The following is a 21,437-nucleotide window of genomic DNA, read 5'->3' as shown; positions in this document are numbered from 1 at the left end:
CATGAAACACCTGTGCATCCCATTTAGGCTAAGACTGCCCTTCACACGGGTGTATGCCTACATATGCCTGTGTGAAAGAGGCCTTGGATTTACAAAAATAGATGTTGGCATAAATCCTTATGTGGAAAATTTGTGTGTGCGTTTATTTACTATGCATATCTTTAAATAGCAGGTCGTAGCAACCGCGAGAATGTAGGTAAGAGGCGCACCTTTCGGAGGTGCGTGATCATTTTATTAATGGAATAACAAAAGGAAGGGATCACGAGAAACTTGGGCAAAACCAGCCTGTTGGATCTTGCATTTGATAATTGCTAGAGGCTGTTCTAGCCACTAGCAATAACCAGTGTATTCTCCCGGCCGGGACAGCTCCCGTTGGGAGAACTCGATGGCTTTGCGGTAGGGATTGCCCCATCAACACTGAGAAACAAGTGATTTTTTTCAACCTGTGGTTGCAGGAAATATAACTGCTCCGGCTATAGCTGGCTTTAGGCCATATACCTGTGGCCAGTAAAGGTGAGCCTGAAGGCCGCCTAGAGTGTTTTTCCGTATAATCATCTCCATAAAGTTACAGCTTGACAGTTTTTAGTGTGGAGGAACTGGCCTACATTGACTACTGACCTCCACCCTATTGTACACCTATGGGATGATTGGAACACTGATTGCAAGCCATCCTTCTTCTCTAAGGCTCCATTCACATCTAGGCGGACGAAATCGCGGCGTTTTGTCCCGCGAATTGCGGCGGCAAATAGCGGCGTTTTGTACCGCGATTTGCGGCGGCAAAACACCGCGATTGTCCGCCTAGATGTGCCCCTAGGATGTGCCCCTCTATGGAGATGGTCCCCGAACGCCGCCTGAAAAAAAGGTCCGGGACCTATTTTCAGGCGACAGGCGTGGAGATGTGAACCATCTCCATAGAGGGCAATGTGTTTCCAGCCCTCTGGCGGCAGCGGCGTCACACTACACGCGACAAAACGCCTAGGTGTGAATGGGGACTAACACCATACCTGACTTGACAAATGCTCTTCTGTCTCTGAGGGCACAAAATCTTGTTGAAAACATTCCAAAATGAGTAGAGGCTTCTATTGCTGCGAAGGGCGGGAGATTTTAAAATGTAATGTCCCACACACTTATATAGGTGTGCTGGTCAGGTGTCCACAAACCTTTTAGATTATAGTGTGTAAATACCTCTATGGAGGGGAAATCGGCAATCCTAGCTAGGAGGCATAAGACTCGGTACAGTTCAAGGCCAGTGCTTGGCAAGTTTCCTGTTTTTTAGTATTTGTGTTTGCAAGGTCTTTGATGTACGAGTCCTAGTGAGGTTTTAGTTTTGTATCTTATACTCTACTACTGAGGAGGGGGTTGTCCTTTACAATTCATTATTATATTATGGATGGCATAACTATACTCAATAGCTGGCCTCTTCCTACCATGGCCCCATTTTACTCATCAGCTGGCCATGCTTGTGAGAGACAAACCTCTCGCTTGTTTTGTTTGACAATGATAAGATTGTTTGCGGAGTTTTGTCTGCAGTCGTTTCCCAGTACAAAGAATAAATTCTTCGGAATTCCGCTGGATTTTCAAATGAGAAACTGGAAATCAGGATTTCTCCGTCCCCCTCTTTCCACATTTCTCGAAAGTAGCAAAGCTGAAATGATGGACTGTTATCTCTTCCCATCATTGGCATAAATTTATTGGAAGGTTCACAATGACATAATAGGGGGTTGTGAAATGTTAGAATAAGAACTTCTATATACTAAGTTCTATATTTTCCTCCAATTTATTCAAAACTTAACAATAAAAGTTTTGGACTAAATGCCAGAATACTCTGTATTGTAGCTATAGTTGCTGAATATCTCGTAATAGTGGGTGATATTCTACTGGACTTGTTCTTCTGTAATGTTGAAGACATGTCTTACCCCAGTATTTCTAAGTATAATAAATGTGTGTGTGTGTGTGTGTGTGTGTGTGTGTGTGTGTGTGTGTGTGTGTGTGTGTATATATAATATATACACATACTAGCTGAATACCCGGCGTTGCCCGGTCTTCCTATCTTAACCTTTTGGGGAGGAAAATCATAGTAATATAAATATACCCATCTTTTATATAAGGGTGTAGGTAAGGGTTAATTTAACTGTCATATATTTTTATTTGGCATATAAGTAGTATGTGTACCAGGTATTATTGAAATATCTCCAGGCGTACAGAAGTTATGTGGGAACATACATTTCCCATTGATTTGCATGGGACTTTAAACAAAAACCCCCGACCCTCACAAATGGGGGTAGTTAAGGGATAAATTAACTATCCTATAGTTTAAGTGGACATATAAGTAACATGTGACCAAGTGTTATCGAAATATGTACAGCCGTTTGGAAGTTATGAAGTAACATGTATTTCCCATAGAGTTGAATGGGACTTTAAAGGAAAACCCCAACCATGGCAAATGGGGGTGGGTAAGGGTTAAACCACCTATCCTATGTTTGTTGCTGACATATAAGTAACATGTGTGCCAAGTTTCATGTTAATATCTTTAGCCATTTGGACGTGATGCTGGAACATACATACATACACACACACGTTGAGTTTTATATATATATATATTGTGTGTGTGTGTGTGTGTGTGTGTGTGTGTGTGTGTGTGTGTGTGTATAATATATATATATTTCTTTATCGTACATCACGGGACACAGAGCTGCATATTCATTACTATGTGGGTTATAGAGTCTACCTTCAGGTGATGGACACTGGTGTAATCAATTAAACAGGAAGTTCCCTCCCTATATAACCCCTCCCCTACTGGGAGTTCCTCAGTTTTTTCATCAGTGTCTAAGGTGTTGGTCACGAGTTAACATGTGCTCTTAGGAGCTCCACTGGAGGGATCCATGCTGGATGTAAAAAGCCTCCATAAATCCGGATCCGTCCAAGGTGCTTCATAGCCAAAGTGGACGGTACCCGGGCCTCGGTACGAAGAACGAGGTTTAGCCTATAATGCCTCTCTGCGGAGGGCTGGATCCTGGGTTCCAGAACTTTGTGCCTTCTAAGGACCAAATGTTTTTTCTGCTGCCAGGGTGCTATATAGGTCCAGGGGTGTGGTGTTCCTGCCATGGACCCCGGTCCCTGAAGGTCTAGGACTATACCCACGGTGAAGGGGGAAGATTGGGCCTCTTGCTTGGCAATACCCTGCAGCGTGGAAAGGTAAGAGAGGGACCTACGGGACTTGGTTCGACAGTAGGTCTTCTGTAGGGGACTATGGGTCTCGCCTATATTATGTTTTTATGCATGGGCAATGTAAACCACAATGTCTTTTGAGACGGGATGGCTCAGGGCACCCATATACCTCCCCTAGCCGGCATGTAGCCTGGGCCACTATGTCTGTTCAGACAGGATGGCTGTAGTACCCATATATCTCCCCTTGAAGGGGCTGGTAAAAAAAAAAAAAAAAATGCCCTTAATCCTATGCAAAGCATTGTCTTCCATGAGTAGCTGCAAGTCTTATCTGTTTTTCCACTACTATGGGCAGTAAAAGACATGCCTGATGTTTTCGCTTACCATGCTTTCCAAAGACGGAAGCTTAAGTGTTAGCTGGTCTATTGTGCGTCCCACTTCCTCAGCTTCAGGCTCTACCATGTCGCACGTGCTCACCGGCTCAGTGCAGTCGCAGAGAGGGCTCTTCAAAAAGGCCCAGACGTCAGAGCTCTGTAAAGCTAGGGGGACACAAACGCAAGCACCTTGTGTGAGTTGGATACAGATTCATCTAAGACGCCTACTCCGCATCTAGCTGTGCAGATTAGCAGGCATTGTTGCTGCCAGACTATGTTCAGCTGTTGATGCACCTGGGTTAAGCTCCTCTGCTTTTAGCTTAGGACTTTGGTCTCCCCATTGAATAAGGTCAGGGGTAGGAATATAAAAAGGAATCGCCACCTGAACCTGGTGGCCCCTTATTCTCCCCTGTAGAGACAGCTCACAGATTGAGCCATCAGACCTGTCAGGCAATCAATGCAGCCTCCCCCAACATTGCAGCCACTCTGCATGGGTTTTGTTTTTTGCATCACATTTGTTGTTCTACAAGAGGTTAACTGCTATGTTCGTAGCATCCTCACAAGAAACAAAAAAAAAAAAAAAAAAAAAGCAGGGTGTGTCCCTTTTCCTGCTTTAATCCTTAAACAAAGGGATTAGAAGAGCTGGGGATGAAGGTTCACTGTCAGAGGACAGGAGACAGGAGCTGCAGCCTAACGAGGAGAAGCTATCAATAGCCCTACAGGTTCTGATTGCACCTGCAGTCTTTTCAGAGATTCATGCTGCATATAATTTCCCTCTGCCTACTCGGCCAAAGCCTCTATCTTCTCCTTAGAGTGTAAAGAGAGGTTTTCCTATAGGTGGCTAGTAAGACCTCCATATGGTCCTCAGCCTGGTGTCGGCTTCAGGCTAACCAAATGCACATCTGAGGGATGCACAGTTGCTGGTACACATTGCTAACGTCTCTTAATTGAGGAAATGCACATCTACAGAGGATAACTTCCTTTTTACCAGTCCGCATGTTGCATAAGATACATGAGTTTGGAATGCATGTGGGATAAAAACAAGTAACAAAGCATGTTTTATTGTGGATCGCATAAGGATACATGTTTCTGTCTGTATGGTGTTGCATGTTTGTTAGAGTTGCATAGAAATGCTTGAGTGCATAAAGATGCTAGTTACCTGATCACTCAAGTCCTGGATTACCCAAGGATATTGGGTCACACAGAGAGACTTGTTTCCACAGAAAGGCCTAAAATCGCATAAAGACGTTTGTATGTATAAAAATGCTGGATCACACACACATGGTTGCCTGATCACCCAAATCCTTGATTACCCAAGGATGTTTGGTCACACAGAAGTGGTTTGTTTCCACAGAAATGCCTAAAATCGCATAAAGTTGCTTGGATGCAAAAAAGATGCTGCATCACACATGGTTACCTGATCATCTGCGTCCTGGATTACCCAAGGATATTTGGTCACACAGAGAGGCTTGTTTCCACAGAAGTGCCTAAGTTCGCATAAAGATGCTTGTATGCATAAAAATGCTGGAATCACACATGATTACCTGATCACCCAAGTCCTTGATTCCACAAGGATATTTGGTCACACAAAGAGGCTTGTTTCCACAGAAATGCCTAGAATCGCATAAAGAGGCTTGAAGGCATAAAAATGCTGAATCACACATGATTACCCGATCACCCAAGTCCTTGATTACTCGAGGATATTTTGGTCGCACAGAGAGGCTTGTTTCTACAAGAATGCCTAAAGATCGCTTAAAGATGCTTGAATGCAAAAATAAGCTGGATTACACATGGTTGTCGGATCAACAGCGTCCTGGATTACCCAAGGATACTTGATCACATAGAGAGGCTTGTTTCACAGAAATGCCTAAAGTCGCATTAAGATGCTTGAGTGCATAAGGATGCTGGATCGCACAGGGGTGCTTGGTCACACAAGAGTCCTTGGTCACACAAGGGTTCTTGTCCGCACAGTAGTGCTTAAAATGCATAAGATGTTGATCGCATGGAAGATGCTGAATCGCATAAGGATGCATGATTACTTTAAAGTTGTACATGGCGGCCTAATTAAGCAATACAGGATTCCTTGTGTTTGCATAGAAATACGTGTCTGCATGGGTTCATGTTGCACATTGTTGCATAACACGTTTATATCGCATGCTTGCAAGATGCTTGTTCCAGAGCACACATGCTATATGCATGTTTTTCTTAAAACATATTTATATGAATTCATGCTTCCAGGAACACACGCTGCCATGTACACACACTTCCATTGAGGCATATGGCTTTAACACTTGCCACATACACACATGGGGAGCCAGTTGCATATGTGTTTATTTACTTGGGTCTGCAGAGGTTGTCTGCGTTTCGCAGGGGAACAGCACCATCTCCAGTTGGTGGTCTTGCCCTTTTGGGTTAGCCTCCGTGCCTGGGTTGTCAGGGTGCTAGGGCCCGCCTCTAGCAGGTCTGTAGGCCCAGGGTATAGCAGTAATGGCATACCGAAGCAAACTCCTGCTGATGGGTCAGTCAGTAGCATGGCTGGACCTAAGGGTGTCCAGCATGGTCAAGTATCTGGAACTCTAAAGATACATTCTTTCATTTGACAAGAAGCTGGGTATGTTTGGCACAGTCCAAAAAGGAGAGTTTTTTTTTTTGGCCTCAGACAAGACAATCGCTATAAGAAAACTGGTCTATGTGGTCACGGCAAGGAACAGTTCCTTACTTTTGGCCTTTTGATTAAGGCACTAGGGAAGATGCTGGCTTCATTCAAGACAGTTCCCTATACTAACTTTTATTCAGGGCTGTTATAAACAGTATTTTGTCGGCCTAGAAAGAGTGGATCTTGACCTAGCATTATCCAAAGAACCCGGTCCCAGAGATATGCTGGAATTCCTCTTGGTGATTCTTAACTAAAAGGGTTTGCCAGGTCAGGAAGAGACCATGGCCCAGGGGAAGTAGTCAAGCTCCAAGGGAGCCTTATCTGTCAGCTAGAGCTACCGATGGAGCATCTGGCTTAGGGGCCTGAACGTTCAGGTGGCAGGTTGGTTCTGTCAGAGTACAATCAGACTATGCCATACTAGTGATTTACTTAATTTACCAAGGTGGAGCTTGTGCCTTGCCTATTGGCATTCGTCATTTCATGAAATGCAGAATTGGCAGGCGATTCGCTGGAGCCGTCAACAAGTGTCTCCGGGAGAATGACCTCTACACCCCGACTGTTTTCCTGACCAAATGTCACAGAAATAGTACCCTGTACATAAGATGTATTGGCGTCCAGGCTCAACAAGAGATTGAACAGCTTGGGGTCAAGGATAAAGGATCCACCCGCATGCGGGGCAGATGTGTTTTTAATCCGAGGGGGGGGGGACCAGTTGTCACTGGTTGTGTCTCTCCCCCCAGTGCCGCGACTTTTGTGGCTTCTATGCAACATTTAGAGGAGAACGGAAGCTGGCCTGATTACTCCGGCATAACCCTGACGACCTCTCGGTGCAGGAACAGTAAGGGTGGTAGTAGAGGACCCACAGTCCCTTACATCTTGTCCAGGCCTACTTTGCAGGGGGTATTACATTCTGCCTTGCAACAGGTGAATTAATGGTCTGGCTATTATAGACCACATTCTCGAGGATCGGGGCTTTCAGAATCAGCGGCAATTCCCTTGATTCATACAAGAGAGCTGGCCTCCAGGACCAGATAGCCTACGGTCTGGAAGGCCCATGTTCCTGGTGTGAAATCAGATGGTGGCATCCGTGGAAGTTTGTCAAAGGTAAAATTCCTGCCTTCCTACATTTGGAAAGGAGACGGAGCTAGCCTTAAGTTATATCAAGGATCCGATCTCGGCCTTGCTTCCAAAGGTCGATTACTTCACACTCTTTGGTCCAGGCTGTTATGCACGTCACCCCTTGTATAAGTCCACCAGTTAGGTCGCCCTTGTGCTCGGAGGATTGGCTCTAGTTTTGTCAGCTTACAGGGTCAGCTCCTTGGGCCGATGCACCATATTTCCCTTCATCCTTTAACAAGGGAATTGGTGTTCTTGGTTGTGGTAGCCTCCAAGAGTTTCAGTATTGGCAACTTTCTTGGTATAGAGCCATACTCAATTATTCTTACAAGTAGAGTGATTTTCATCCTCACCCAACCTTATTTACTAGAAGGATCTAGTATTCATTTGAATCTAGATATTCTTACCTTCCCTTTTTTCAAAACCTTGTTTCACGGAAGGAAAGGTTATTGCTTTTCTCTCAATTGAGATGAGAGCAGTTAAATACCTATCTGAAGGTTTCAGATATAGAAAGCTGACGTTTTTATTGGGCTGCCAGAAGACCCTAGATGGGCAGGCAGTGTTCAGGTCAGCTATTAAAATGGTTACACTCTCTCTCTCGTTGGAGTAAGAAGGGTCTAGGCCTATCTGAAGCGGCTGCTCGGATACGGAAAACTGATGTTGTTGCGCTACCAGGAGGCCCCAGGAAAGGGCAGGCAGCGTCTAAAATCAACTGTTTTTAAGGTTGATTCATCAGGTTATTATTCAGGCTTGTGGTTAGAGTAGGATTCCCCCTGTTTTTTTGTGGGGGTGCTCCCTACCAGGATGGTAAGCGCTTTATGCGCAATGCATTTCCAAGCCTTTATGACGCAGATTTTTAAGGCCGCAACTTGGTCATCTGTGCTTACGTTCACTAACTCCTATCAGGTGAACATAAGACGGCAAGAGGATGCAGCTTTTTGGCGCAGTATGCTGCAGGCAGCATTATAGGTCCTCACGTCTGATGGCGGTCTGCGTTGTTGGTGTCTCCCTCCCCTCAGTAAGCATTGCTTTGGGACATCCCACATAGTAATGAATATGCAGCTCTGTGTCCCGTGATGTACGATAAAGAAAATGGGATTTTTATAACAGCTTACCTGTAAAATCCTTTTCTTGGAGTACATCACGGGACACAGAGCTCCCACCCCTCTTGTTTGGGGATATTGGGACACTTATTGCTTTGCTACAAAAACTGAGGAACTCCCAGTAGGGGAGGGGTTATATAGGGAGGGAACTTCCTGTTTAATTGATTACACCAGTGTCCATCACCTGAAGGTAGACTCTATAACCCACATAGTAATGAATATGCAGCTCTGTGTCCCGTGATGTACTCCAAGAAAAGGATTTTACAGGTAAGTTGTTATAAAAATCCTATTATTTTTTTTAACCACTTCCATACCAGGCACTTACGCACCTTCCTGCCCAAGCCAATTTTCAGCTTTCAGCACTGAGTGAGTGAGTAACTTGTATAGCGCTGACAAATGCGAACCGAATCGCCTCAAGCCACTGTAGCTGTTTGAATGACAATTGCGTAGTCATGCTACTCTGTACCCAAACAATTTTTTTTTATCATTTTGTTCCCACAAATAGAGCTTTCTTTTGGTGGTATTTTTCACCTCTGCGATTTTTATTTTTTGCGCAACAACTAAAACAAATTAATTTTATTTTTTTCTGTAATTTTTTTTGTAAATTAGTAAGTTTTTTTTTTTTTTTTCAGTTATGGGCACTGATATGGCGGCACTGATGGGCACCGATGAGGTAGCACTGATAGGTGGCGCTGGTGGGCGGCACTTATGGGTGGCACAGATGGGCACTGATAGGTGAGCACTGGGCATAGATGGGCACTGAAAGGTGGCACTGATGGACACTGAGGGGTGGCACTGATGGCATTGCTGGGCATCACTCCAGTCAGTGCCCATGTTGCCAGTCAGTGCCCATTTGTGGGCACTGATTGGCAGTTATTGTGTTTTTTTTTTATTTTTATTTTTTTATTGATTTTAGGTTGCCATGGTGGCTTCCCTGGTGGTCCAGTGTGGGAATCCGAGGGGGTGCTGCGCTGATAAACAATCAGCGTGAACCCCCCCTGTCAGGAGAACCGCCGATCGGCTCTACTCTACTCGCGTCTATCAGGCGCAAGTGAGGAAGAGCTGATCAACGGCTCTTCCTGTTTACATCGTGATCAGCCGTTATTGGACACGGCTGATCACGTGGTAAAGAGCCTCCGCCAAAGGCTCTTTACCGAGATCGGAGATGCAGGGTGTCAGACTGACACCCCGCATCACCGATCGCCGCGTTGCGCGCCCCCAAGGGCGCGCGTCGGCTGTTATCCAGCAGGACGTCAATAGACATCCAGTCAGGATTTCAGAACCACTTCCCGGACGTCAATATACTATTGACCGGGCGGGAAGTGGTTAAACAAGACTCTTTACCTGATACTGACGTTGCTGGTGTCACTAATACAGTGATACTACTGTACACTGTACTAATAACACTGGCTGGGAAGGGGTTAACATCTAGGGGGCAATCATTGTGTAATGTGCTTTTATTTTATTTTTTTGTCTTGCTAATCTAGCTTTTTTTTTTTTTTTTTTCCCTGCTTTTCAGAGCGAAGAAACAGCCAGACCACTGTTCGCTGTACACCAGAGTCGCGTGTTTCTAAACGCAGAACGCTGTGTATGATTGGACACAACCGATCAGCAAGTTTCAGCTGAAAAGATTGGCTGAAATCTGCTGCCAAACTTATCTGTGTCCAATCACAGCACAGGTCGGCAGGGGGCAAGCGCATGCGCACCCCAAACCCAGAAGCGAGCCGGCAATGTACATTGCTGTGCCTCCACCTGCCGCTCACTTGCAGTATATTTACTGTGAATGGTCGCAGGAGGTTAAGGAAAATAAACTGCTCCCATGTTTTATCCAAAGCCTAGGTCGCATATATATATATTTTTACCACCTTAGAAAATACAGAGGCTCGGCCGTTGTAGACAGACCCTGTCTGGTAGACTCGCAGAGGGCCAAGAAAATCAACCACAACACATCTAGGAATAGGAGTTTATGTATTCCAGAGTGTATGTAATAAATTAAGATGGCTAACCTCTTGTACAAAAGCAATTTCAAAATAAACCTAGAGTCAAACATTTTATAAAACGGTAAATACCACATACAGTTAATCTTTCTTGTATGTAAAACAATGTTTAAGAAATCTAAGGTGGGTTCTATACCCTGAATTATACAGCATGTTGTCTCTTTTTTTGATGGTGTCCGCTAAACTTTGTTGCATGCACCCAGCCATACAAACAAGTTTCGTGCCATTTGTTCCATCTACAGAGAGTTTTCTAAATTTGAGATGCTTTGGAGAGGGCCCTGCCTTTTTATATGTGCCATATAGAAGTTCTATAGGGGGGCCCCACTGCTTTGATGTCAAGCTGGAGTGGAGTTTAATGGACGAGTGAGCAAGAGAAATACACTTGAGTATGAAGTGCAATGAATGCCAACAAGATGCTTCACACCTCTCTATCAGCGGGCATCTCATGAGTTAAAACTGTCTGCCAGGGAAGTGTCGGGTCTGGAGCAGTTATGGGAGGGGGTGTCCCTGGCTGCTAACACCCATAGCATTTTTCTTTTCAGTTCACGGTTTGCTAAGTGCTTACAAAGTACGGGATTTCTTCGTTAAGGTCTTCAGAAAATTGCTGGGTGAGCTCAGATTGAATTTTCTGTGTGTAGGACTTCATGAAGGCATTAGCATGCTTTGATCCCATTTGTGAATGGCACTGGCTAGTCTCTTATTGCCATTTCCAGATGGTGTTACAAGGAACAAACAGTTGTGTTTTAACATTTCTCAATAGACTGTCTAGACTGGTCGGACAGCAGACAGATACAGCCACCCATCAAATTAGCGTTTGTCAGATTTATGTTAATGCTCCACCAAAGCCCCTTCCTGTCATTGACATCAAGATTTATTCAGCTGGGGCTCTGTTGTGGAAAAAAAAAAAAATCGCACAACAATCCATATTTTAGTTCAATAATTACATGCATGCTTCTTTGGCTTATCGGCGGCAAAATAAGTTGTATCTAAAGTATAGGTGGGTCTATTATTTCCCTGTTTGCCTGTAAAGGCGACATTTGTGTGGCATTGTGGAAAAGGAGCATTTTCAGGCAGTATGGGGTAATTCGAACCTCTCTCTGCAGTGGGAATCACCTTTTGACAGGCACCAGTGCCATTGTTTTTCCAAGTCTGACCCCAACAACTTTGATCATGTTCTCATTTACAGGCTTGTCTGGATGCATATTTTAAACTGGAGAGAGCAACAAGTGTGAGAACAGTCTGCTCTGGGTTTAGCACCGTGGAAAAGAGACAGTACATTAGAATTGCTGTCTGCATCGAACACTGTCTAGATCAAATTAAATAATGGAATATTGTTTGTTTTATGTCATGGTGCATATATACAGTAGTCATGCCACCACTGCGTTCACCAGTTAGGCTGTATAGGGGGGTGGTGACGAGCATCATAAATGCCGATTATTGCAGGCAGAGATTTAACCTTCTAAAGAATAATCATGGATAAAGAGAAAAACCTTTCCTATTTAAAGCGGGGGTTCACCCTTAGAGGGCACTTTTCCCCCTTCGCTTCCTGCTCGTTATTACTAGGGGAATCGGCAATTTATTTTAAAATATGTGCAGTACTTACCCGTTTACGAGACGCATCCTCTCCGTCGCTTCCGGGTATGGGCTTCGGGAATGGGCGGTCCTTCTTGATTGACAGGTTTCCGAGAGGCTTCCGACGGTCGCATCCATCGCGTCACGAGTAGCCGAAAGAAGCCGAACGTCGGTGCGGCTCTATACTGCGCCTGCGCACCGACGTTCGGCTACTTTTGGAAAATCGTGACGCGATAGATGCGACAGTCGGAAGCCTGTCGGAAGACTGTCAATCAAGAAGGAACGCCCAGTCCCGAAGCCCATACCCGGAAGCGACGGAGAAGATGCATCTCTAAAACGGTAAGTACGGCTTTGATTTAAAAAAAACTACCCGATTCCCCTTGACAAAATGAGCCTCAATCTAATCTTAAAAATTGTCATTTCCGGGTGAACCTCCACTTTAATTTGGAACCACTAATCTATATGAGGATAGTAGTTGCCTATCTATAAAATGTCCAGGTCAATGGATTACGCTTAGAATGTGGCAATGAGTAGGTTTAGCGTTCGGTTTTGACAAAATTTCCACTCTAAGGTATAGCTAATGGCAAAACCTTTTTATTTTTGGATTGAGTGCAGAGGGAATAGAATGCTTGTCAGTTTTTTTTATTGCAGCCTGTGCCCCCGTTTTTTCTTAAAGCCTTCTTTTATTTGAATTAAAATTACAAACATGTCCATACTTGCCTGCTCTGTGCAATGATTTTGCACAGAGCAGCCCCAATCACCTTCTGGGTTTCCATTGGAGCATGCACGCTCCCGAGTATAGCTGCTGCGCCCATTGTCACAGACAGTGGGACTCGGCCCCACCCCCCCACTCCCTTGTCACAGCTTATGATTGACAGCAGAGGGAGCCAGTGAAGAGAGACAGCGGCATGAGCTGCGGCTCTCATGCATGCTGCTGGATCAGATCAGGCTCCGGTAAGAAAAATGGTGGGTCTGGGGAAGGGGCTGCAGCACAAAAGGTTTTTCACCTTATTGCATGGAATGCATTAAAGAGGTTGTGGAAGTTGTACATATAGGTACTGTAAATGTCCCCCGTTTAGGAGATATTTACTGTGTTTTCCGCGGGTCCCGTGGGCATGGTCACGGAGCTCGCAGTAGGGTGCGCGACCACACGGCGGCAATTTGAGCAGCTGTGCCATTCTGCCAATGTATAAAGTCGTGCAGCGGCCGGCAAGTGGTTAATTCAGAACAATGTGGAGCCTCATTCGCTGATTTTTTTATTTATTTTTTATAATGGAACCTGTTGTATTAGCAGTGTGAATATTGGAATTGTTGACTTGTTATCAAAGCTGAAAGCTCTGTGTGATCATTCTAATGTTTGCTTTATTACTTAGTGAATCACTGGTCCAGAAAAAGAATACAGCCAAAAAAAGTAGAAATTCCAAACCTGGACACTTATTACAAATCCAGCAAGGATCTGCTCTGAGCATGCATCTTTTAAAAACAAGTGAGCAATGACCACTTGCATCCTTCTGTTTTAAGATGTTCCCTTTAACCACTTAAGACCCGGACCATTATGCAGGTTAAGGACCTTGCCCCTTTTTGCGATTCGGCACTGCGTCGCTTTAACTAACAATTGCGCGGTCGTGCGACGTTGCTTCCAAACAAAACTGGCATTCTTTTTTCCCCCCCACAAATGGAGCTTTATTTTGGTGGTATTTGATCACCTCTGCGTTTTTTTATTTTTTGCGCTATAAACAAGAATAGAGCGACAATTTTGAAAAAAATGCAATATTTTTTACTTTTTGCTATAATAAATATCCCCAAAAATATATAAAAAAACATTTTTTTTTCTCAGTTTAGGCCGATACGTATTCTTCTACCTATTTCTGGTAAAAAAAATCGCAATAAGCGTTTATCGATTTGTTTGGGCAAAATTTATAGCGCTTAAACATTTATAACGTTTAAAATTAGGGGATAGTTTTATTACATTTTTTATTATAATTTTTTATATTTTACTACTAATGGCGGCGAGAAGCGATTTTTTTTTTTTTCGTGACTGCGACATTATGGCCGACACATCGGACAATTTTGACATATTTTTGGGACAATTGTCATTTTCACAGCAAAAAGTGCTATAAAAATGCATTGTTTACTGTGAAAATTACAATTGCTGTTTAGGAGTTAACCACTAGGGGTTAATTGTGACCTCATATGTGTCTGCCACTGCCACAATGAAGAACGGGGAAGGTGTGTTAACACACACCTCTCCCCGTTCTTCAGCTCCGGTGACCGATCGTGGGACACCGGCGGTGATCGGCTCTGTGGGTCCCACGGGCGCGGTCACGGAGCTTTGGACCGTTTCGCGAGCGCGCGACCGGCAGAGTGCTCTCGACCCCATGGCTAGGCTTAAAGAGACACGTACAGGTAAGTGATTGTGCTCAGCCGTGCCATTCTGCTGATGTATATCGGCGTGAATGGGTCCTTAAGTGCAGGGTTTGACAAATTTGCTTAGAATCTAGGAGCCAGCTAAAAAAGTTAGGAGCCAGAAAACGCGCCCCGTCCCGCCGAGCTCGCACGCAGAAGCGAACGCATACGTGAGTAGCGCCCGCATATGAAAACGGTATTCAAACCACACATGAGGTATCGCCGCGATGGTTAGAGCGAGAGCAATAATTCTAGCCCTAGACCTCCTCTGTAACTCAAAACATGCAACCTGTAGAATTTTTTAAACGTCGCCTATGGAGATTTTAAAGGGTAAAAGTTTGTCAGCATTCCACAAGCGGGCGCAATTTTGAAGCGTGACATGTTGGGTATCAATTTACTCGGCATAACCATATCTTTCACAATATAGAAAAAATTGGGATAACTTTACTGTTGTCTTATTTTTAATTAAAAAAAGTGTATTTTTTCCCCAAAAAAGTGCGCTTGTAAGACCGCTGCGCAAATACGGTATGACAGAAAGTATTGTAACGATTGCCATTTTATTCTCTAGGGTGTTAGAAAAAAAAATATACATAATATTTGGGGGTTCTAATTAAAGGGAAGGAGATGGCAGTGAAAATAGTAAAATAAACCACACATTAGAATTGCTGTTTTACTTGTAATGCCAACGGCCACCACCAGATGGCGCCAGGTCACAAAAGGCAGCTTGGGCCTTCACAAGGCTGCAAAGCCACGGTCTAAATTACCGGCCGTTGCGGCCCTGCCGCACGATCGCGCGGTGGTGGGGGCGCACGGAGACACAAGATCCTGTGCCTCAGTGCGCCCCCACCTCCCCATCACCTGTAATTGAGGCTGCGGCTTTGCGGCCTCAATTACCGGCGGGCGCCAGGTCACAATTTCTTGTCGCAATTGCGACCTGGCGTCCGGATTTTGTTGAGGCCTGCTTAAGTGGTTAAATTAGATGAGTGCCACAAGAAAATTGTAAGGCCATGTCCATACAGTGTTAAAAGCAAGGTTCTCTGCAGGCATTCCACATGGGTGCCATGCACTCACTCAGGCCATGCATATACAGGAATACGTGAAACCTTGTAGTTTGATGCACAGAAGACATTCCAGATCTTCTACATAAGGAGACCTGTGGGCCAGGACAAACCTGTTTGGCTTAGAGGGGGTGCATAAGGCTACCTAAGGGGCTTCTTTACACTCGGCAAATGGAGTTAGTTTTGCGGACTACCCTCTATGCAGAAGAGAAGCATAAATGATGACCTCCTCCTCATCTGCTTGTTTAGTTGGGGCATGTTGCATAGTATGGTACTGTAAGGTAAGGAGTCTTTCTCCCTCTCTACTAGCAGTTTCATTATATTTATCTACTGCTGAATACCAGGAAGGCGCGGAGTTATGTGCACGGCAAGCTGAGTTCATTGGATTAGGCTGGAGTCCTTTTATTGGTTTTCAGGGATGCATAATGCATTTGCGATCACACTCTGCATGGTGCGAAGAGGGAACAGTATGATGGAGAAATTTAAGTTTACCTGCCAGCTAAATTCTACAGCTCCCACACAGCTCTGTGTTATGCATCATCACACCTGTAATATGCTTGGGAATATTAAACCTCTCTCTAATGCAAAGCCAGCGCAATGTCGAGACAGAGCCAAGTTTTAGTTTGGGTTCTTTTATAAAGTCTCTGAGTTTTTGTGTATTTTTTTTTTTTTATATACTTTAGACAGATCAGAGTATTTCTAAAACATACTATATATATATATATATATATAACTATATATATATATATATATATATATATATATATATATATATATATATATATATATATATATATATATATATATATATATAATATAAATTTTCAGAATGTTCTGAAGACTGATCAGATGAATTGCAATTAATTGCAGAGTCCTTCTTTGCCATGAAAATCCAATAAAAAAAAATAAAAAACTTGTGGAAAAGGGTTCAAGACGCTCAAAATCCAGCAAGGCCAGGACTGTCTCCTAAAGTTGATTCAGCCGTGGGATCGGGGCTTCACCAGTGCAGAGCTTGCTCAGGAATGGCAGTAGGCAGGTGTGAGTACATCGGCACGCACAGTGAGGAGAAGATTTTTGGAGAAAGGGCAGCAAAGAAGCCTCTGCTCTCCAGGAAAAACATCAGGGACAGACTGATCATCTGAAAAAGGTACAGGGATTGTACTGCTGAGGACTGAGGGAAAGTCATTTTCTCTAAATCCAATTTCTGATTGTTTGGGGCACCTGGATAAAACCTTGCCTGGAGAAGAAAAGGTGAGCGCTACCATCAGTCCTGTGTCATGCCAACAGTAAAGCATCCTGAGACCATTCATGTGTGGGGTTGCTTCTCAGCCAAGGGAGTGGGCTCACTCACAATTTTGCCTAAGAACACAGCTATGAATAACGAACATCTTCTGGGAGCAACTCTCCCAACCCTCCAAGAACAGTTTGGTGGGGTGCAATGCTTTATCCAGCATAATGGCGCACATTGCAAAAAGGCAAAAGTGATGACCAAGTGGCTTTGGGAACAAAACATTTGAAATTTTGAGTCCGTGTCCAGGAAACTCCCCAGACCTTAATCCTTAAGAGGCGGGTACACAAACCCCCAACAAATTATGACAAGCTCGAAGCATTTATTCAAGAATGGGCTGCCATCAGTCAGGATCTGGCCCAGAAGTTGATTGATGGCATGCCAGGGCAAATTGTAAAAGTCTTGAAAGAGGGGTCAACACTGCAAATATGGACTCTTTGCATAAACTTGTAGATGTCAATAAAAGCCTTTGATACTTAAGTCTAACTATAGGCATTTTATAAGTATACCATAGTAACATCTGACAAAAAGATCTAAAACCACTTAAGCAGCAGACTTTGTGAAATTTTTATGTTCGTGTCACTCAAAACTTTTGGCTGTGTGTGTGTGTGTATCTCCATTTTCACCACCCCCCCCCCCCCCCCCGAAACATTTTATTAGCTTTTTTGAGGGTGTACAATGTACAGTAACCAATATTCACTAATTGTATTACCGTTCATGTTATATTTATGTAACACTATTATCTCAAACAGTGGTAAAATAAAGTGCAGCGCTATCATAAAAATACAGACATAACAAAAAGAACAAGACCTTCAAAATAGTCCTTGAAAGGTATCCAGTAAAAACAAAAACGCTCATTAAGACACATTGAAGGTGCTCTAAATGCACAAAATAGTGCTAGAAAAGAAAGTAGCCATCCACCTTCACTGGAACACACAGAGCCTCTTACTGAAAATGATTGACCACCTTGGTACAGGTGGTCAAACAGCGCTCATGTATCCAATACGCATAGCCAGGCTTCATAGGATCCAGGTCCTCAAAAGCAAAAACCAAAGCATAGCTTACATTGGGTAAAGCATATCACCAAACATAAGTTTCAAACCAACAAGATGGCTGCAGTCCTCGTGTGCGATGTCACATGCTGTAGCTCCACCCAACACGTTTCCTCATAAGACGTGGTCAGGCACGTGATTATTATTTCAACCAGTTCCATACAAAGTATCTTTTTAGATTTCAATACTTTATTTATTGAGTTTTCACAAGAAAAGAACATAAAATGTGAACATTGTCTGACCTACAGGTAACAAAATGGGGTGAATCGCTTATTTGAGTACAAATAACAGATCATGGTATCCTCAATGTAAACTGCGAGAAGAGAAACAAAGAAATGAACCACAAATTGCTAAATATCGGCTAAAGGGTATTATCTAACCCTCATAGACACCCCTTATGGGATCAGCCTGTGCCATAGTGGGTAGACAATACACCAACCTTCACTATCAATCCTTCTTATAGAAACACAAAAAACGTACTGCAAAAGAAGTTATAAAAAGGAGTAAAACGGGAGACAAGAAGTAAGCAATAGATAGGTAGTAGTGTAGGTAACCAGACATACCAATTGGTAGAAGCATCAGAATGGTAAGCTATCTATTGTTACATTGTTACAGTAGTTTCAACATTCAAAGGTACTTGCGCCGCAACTTATGTGAGTAGTTGAGATCCACTTGCAGGGGACAGTGAGAAAATAAAAGGACGTAAGTCAGACAAGTAGAGGAGGGAGAAGGAAAGGTGGGGAGGGCACCATGGAGAGTCACAGTGCTAAAGTTTTATAGTTGCTAGTCACAGAGGTAGCTTTAGATGGTTCTTCCGAGGTTCTCAAACGGCATCAAATTTATTTGTTGTGTCTAGAAGTTTGGCTGTCATTATCCAGGATTTTTTTTAGTTTTGCTGCTGCAAAGGAAACTGTTGCCTTTTTACAAGCAGGAGCAATCGTAATCTAGGCCCCCAACAATATAAAATGTATGAGTTTCTGAAGGGCAAAGTATCTTTTTAATGCCTGGTTTTACACTACAGCACATAACACAATGTACAGGGAAATTATATACCGTTATTCTGCTCTTTAGAAGTAGGCAATACAGTCTGATCATTCAACAGTCATATCCAACCATTCCAACCAGCTTTTCCCCCAGTTAATACGCATTTATCGTTGTATACTTACATTCAGATTTCTCCATTTTGAAAGATCTTTTCTGTCCAACTATGTGCATTTTGATGCAATCTCCTTATATAATGTGTTGCCATTAGATGTAAAAATAAAAGTCAACCTAACCGGGCTTAAAGCGGTAGTTCACCCTCCTTCACCCCATTATTCCATTACTTTCGGCATCGTAGCGCGAGCTACGGTATGCCGGTCTTAAATTTTTAATCCCCGTACTCACTGTGCTATTGTTGATTGAAGAATCCGACTCCCGCGGGGAATGGGCGTGCCTATGGAGAGGGAGGATGATTGACGGCCAGCTCTGGCACGTCACGCTCCCCGAAGACAGCCGGAGTAGGTCTCGGCTATTCACAGCGCCTGCGCACAGGCTATGCGCAGGCGCCGTGAATAGCCAAGCCTATTTCGGCTATTTCCGGAGAAGCGTGACGTGCCAGGGCCGGCCGTCAATCACCTTCTCTCACCATAGGAACGCCCATTCCCCGGATTCTTCAATCAACGATAGCACGGTGAGTACGGGCATAAAAAATGTAAGACCGGCATACCGTAGCTCGCGCTACGATGCCGAATTTAATTGTCTAATAAAAAAAAAACTTTTTTTTTTTTTCTAACAGGGCGAACCCCCGCTTTAAAAATATCTGATAACAGTGTTGTGATGCGTACAAGTTCCTTTGTTATTCTTCAGATTACCTTTGAGGAGCATGTTTGATGCTAGAGCTAGCCATATACAGTTATATCGCGTACACACGATCAGATTTTCCGTCAGAAAAACCTTGTATGGTTTTTCTGACGGAATTCCGCTCAAGCTTGGCTTGCATACATATGGTCACACGAGTTCTCTGAACTTTGGACTGTCAAGAACGTGGTGATGTACAACACTACGACGAGCCGAGGAAATGAAGTCCAATGCTTCCGAGCATGCGTCGGAATTTTGCGCGTCGGAACCAGCTCTCAAATTTTTGTTGGCAGAAATTCCGACAGGAAAAGTCCGATGGAGCCCTCTACACGGTTGGAATTTCCGACCAAAAGCTCGGAATTCGACTTTTCTTCTCTGGAATTCAAACCGTGTGTATGGGGCATAAGACTAACATTTTGTGCTGCATTTGTGAATTCTAACTTTGCTTGAAAGCCCTTAAAATTTTGTTCAGACCTGCGATTTGAATGGAATCCCAGATGTACCAAAAAGGTTTAATTACAATACGCATTCATTTTAAAGCGCAAAAACCACATTCACATTTTAAGAAAACATTTCCATTCTGCGCTTAAATTTTTTTTTTGTTTTTAAGTTTGAAAATTAATATTGGTTTGGCTCCACTAACCGTTAAACAATCAACATTTTCAAATTTTTACTGGGGTGAATGTTCTGTTTTGATCTAGGCTGTTCTCTGGCCTTAATTACACTGGCCCTTGACTACTGAGTTGACATGAAACTTTTGAATCCAAGGTAGGTTGGCGCCGTAGACTGTAAAGAAACTACCTCCATGGCACCCCATACAACTTATAGTTCCTACAAAAGGCTACATTTCCTAAAATCACAATAAAATACATATGGGTAGATGATCACAAACACAGAGCATAAATTCAAAAGTGACTCTTCTCTGAACAAGATTTCTGAAAGCTACTCAACATATTTCGCCATCCTAGGCACCCTGAAAGTTCCATTGACTCTTACTGTTTTGTATTAATCTTTTGTAGATGTTATTCTTTGTTTCATCAGCTATTATATTTTGAAAACCCTTATTTGTCTTCGTTGTTCCCCACATTTTAAATCCTCTTATAAAATGCTGATTTTATACTAGTGAAAGGTAAAAACATTTAGCGATTCATGGGGTCCATAGCATAGTCATCAGGTTTGACTTAAGAACTAATCTTTTGTTGCTATGGATTATTGGCCTCCATTCCTCCTGGCACCATGTTAAATGAAACTCCTCCACCTGCATACCATATTGCTAATGTCCCCTTCTTTCTTTACAGTGTTTTCGAGCCCTCTGCTGTAAGGGTCCTCCGCCACCACGTCCAGAATATGACATTGTATGTATAGGTCTCACAGGATCTGGCAAGACCAGCCTTTTATCACAGCTGTGCAGTGAGAGCCAAGACAACCTTGTGCCTACCACAGGTAACTATGACTGCAGAAATTCTTGTTTTGACACTTATTTGCTGCAAAGCCAGCCACGCCAATTTAACAGAATTTGGATCACCCAACTTGGGCACAGGTGCTCGATCATTTAATGCATATGGCCAATGGCCAGACCTGTACAGTTGATATCTTGAGTCCCTGAACCCAACTTTAGGGGCATACATAAAACAATATAATAAGGTTGTAATTGGTAATCATGTCATCCTATGAGGTATTTTTCTTAAAGCAGAAATCCAGCTTTTTATATAATTCTACAGGGGCTTCCATACCTTTCAATAAATTGTTGGTGGTATTGTACATAGTCCTGTTGCCCGTGAGAAATCCAGCACTCTTTTTTAATGCATGAC

The 21,437-nt window shown here is 43.4% G+C and overlaps 1 protein-coding gene across 1 annotated transcript in view; it reads left to right on the top strand.

The window, feature by feature from the left end:
- The window catches only part of ARL15 (ADP ribosylation factor like GTPase 15), a 422,067-nt gene that overhangs the window by 121,488 nt on the left and 279,142 nt on the right, over positions 1-21,437 (top strand). The window contains exon 2 of the mRNA XM_040339353.1: positions 20,925-21,069. Within this exon, the coding sequence (XP_040195287.1) occupies positions 20,925-21,069 (145 nt within the window). The remainder of the gene's footprint in view (positions 1-20,924; positions 21,070-21,437) is intronic.

The sequence above is a fragment of the Rana temporaria genome, chromosome 1 (genome assembly GCF_905171775.1).
Source record: "Rana temporaria chromosome 1, aRanTem1.1, whole genome shotgun sequence".
NCBI classification, from domain to species: Eukaryota; Metazoa; Chordata; class Amphibia; order Anura; family Ranidae; genus Rana; species Rana temporaria.
Note: the sequence above shows the minus strand (reverse complement) of the source record. Positions and strands in the feature narration are given on the sequence as shown.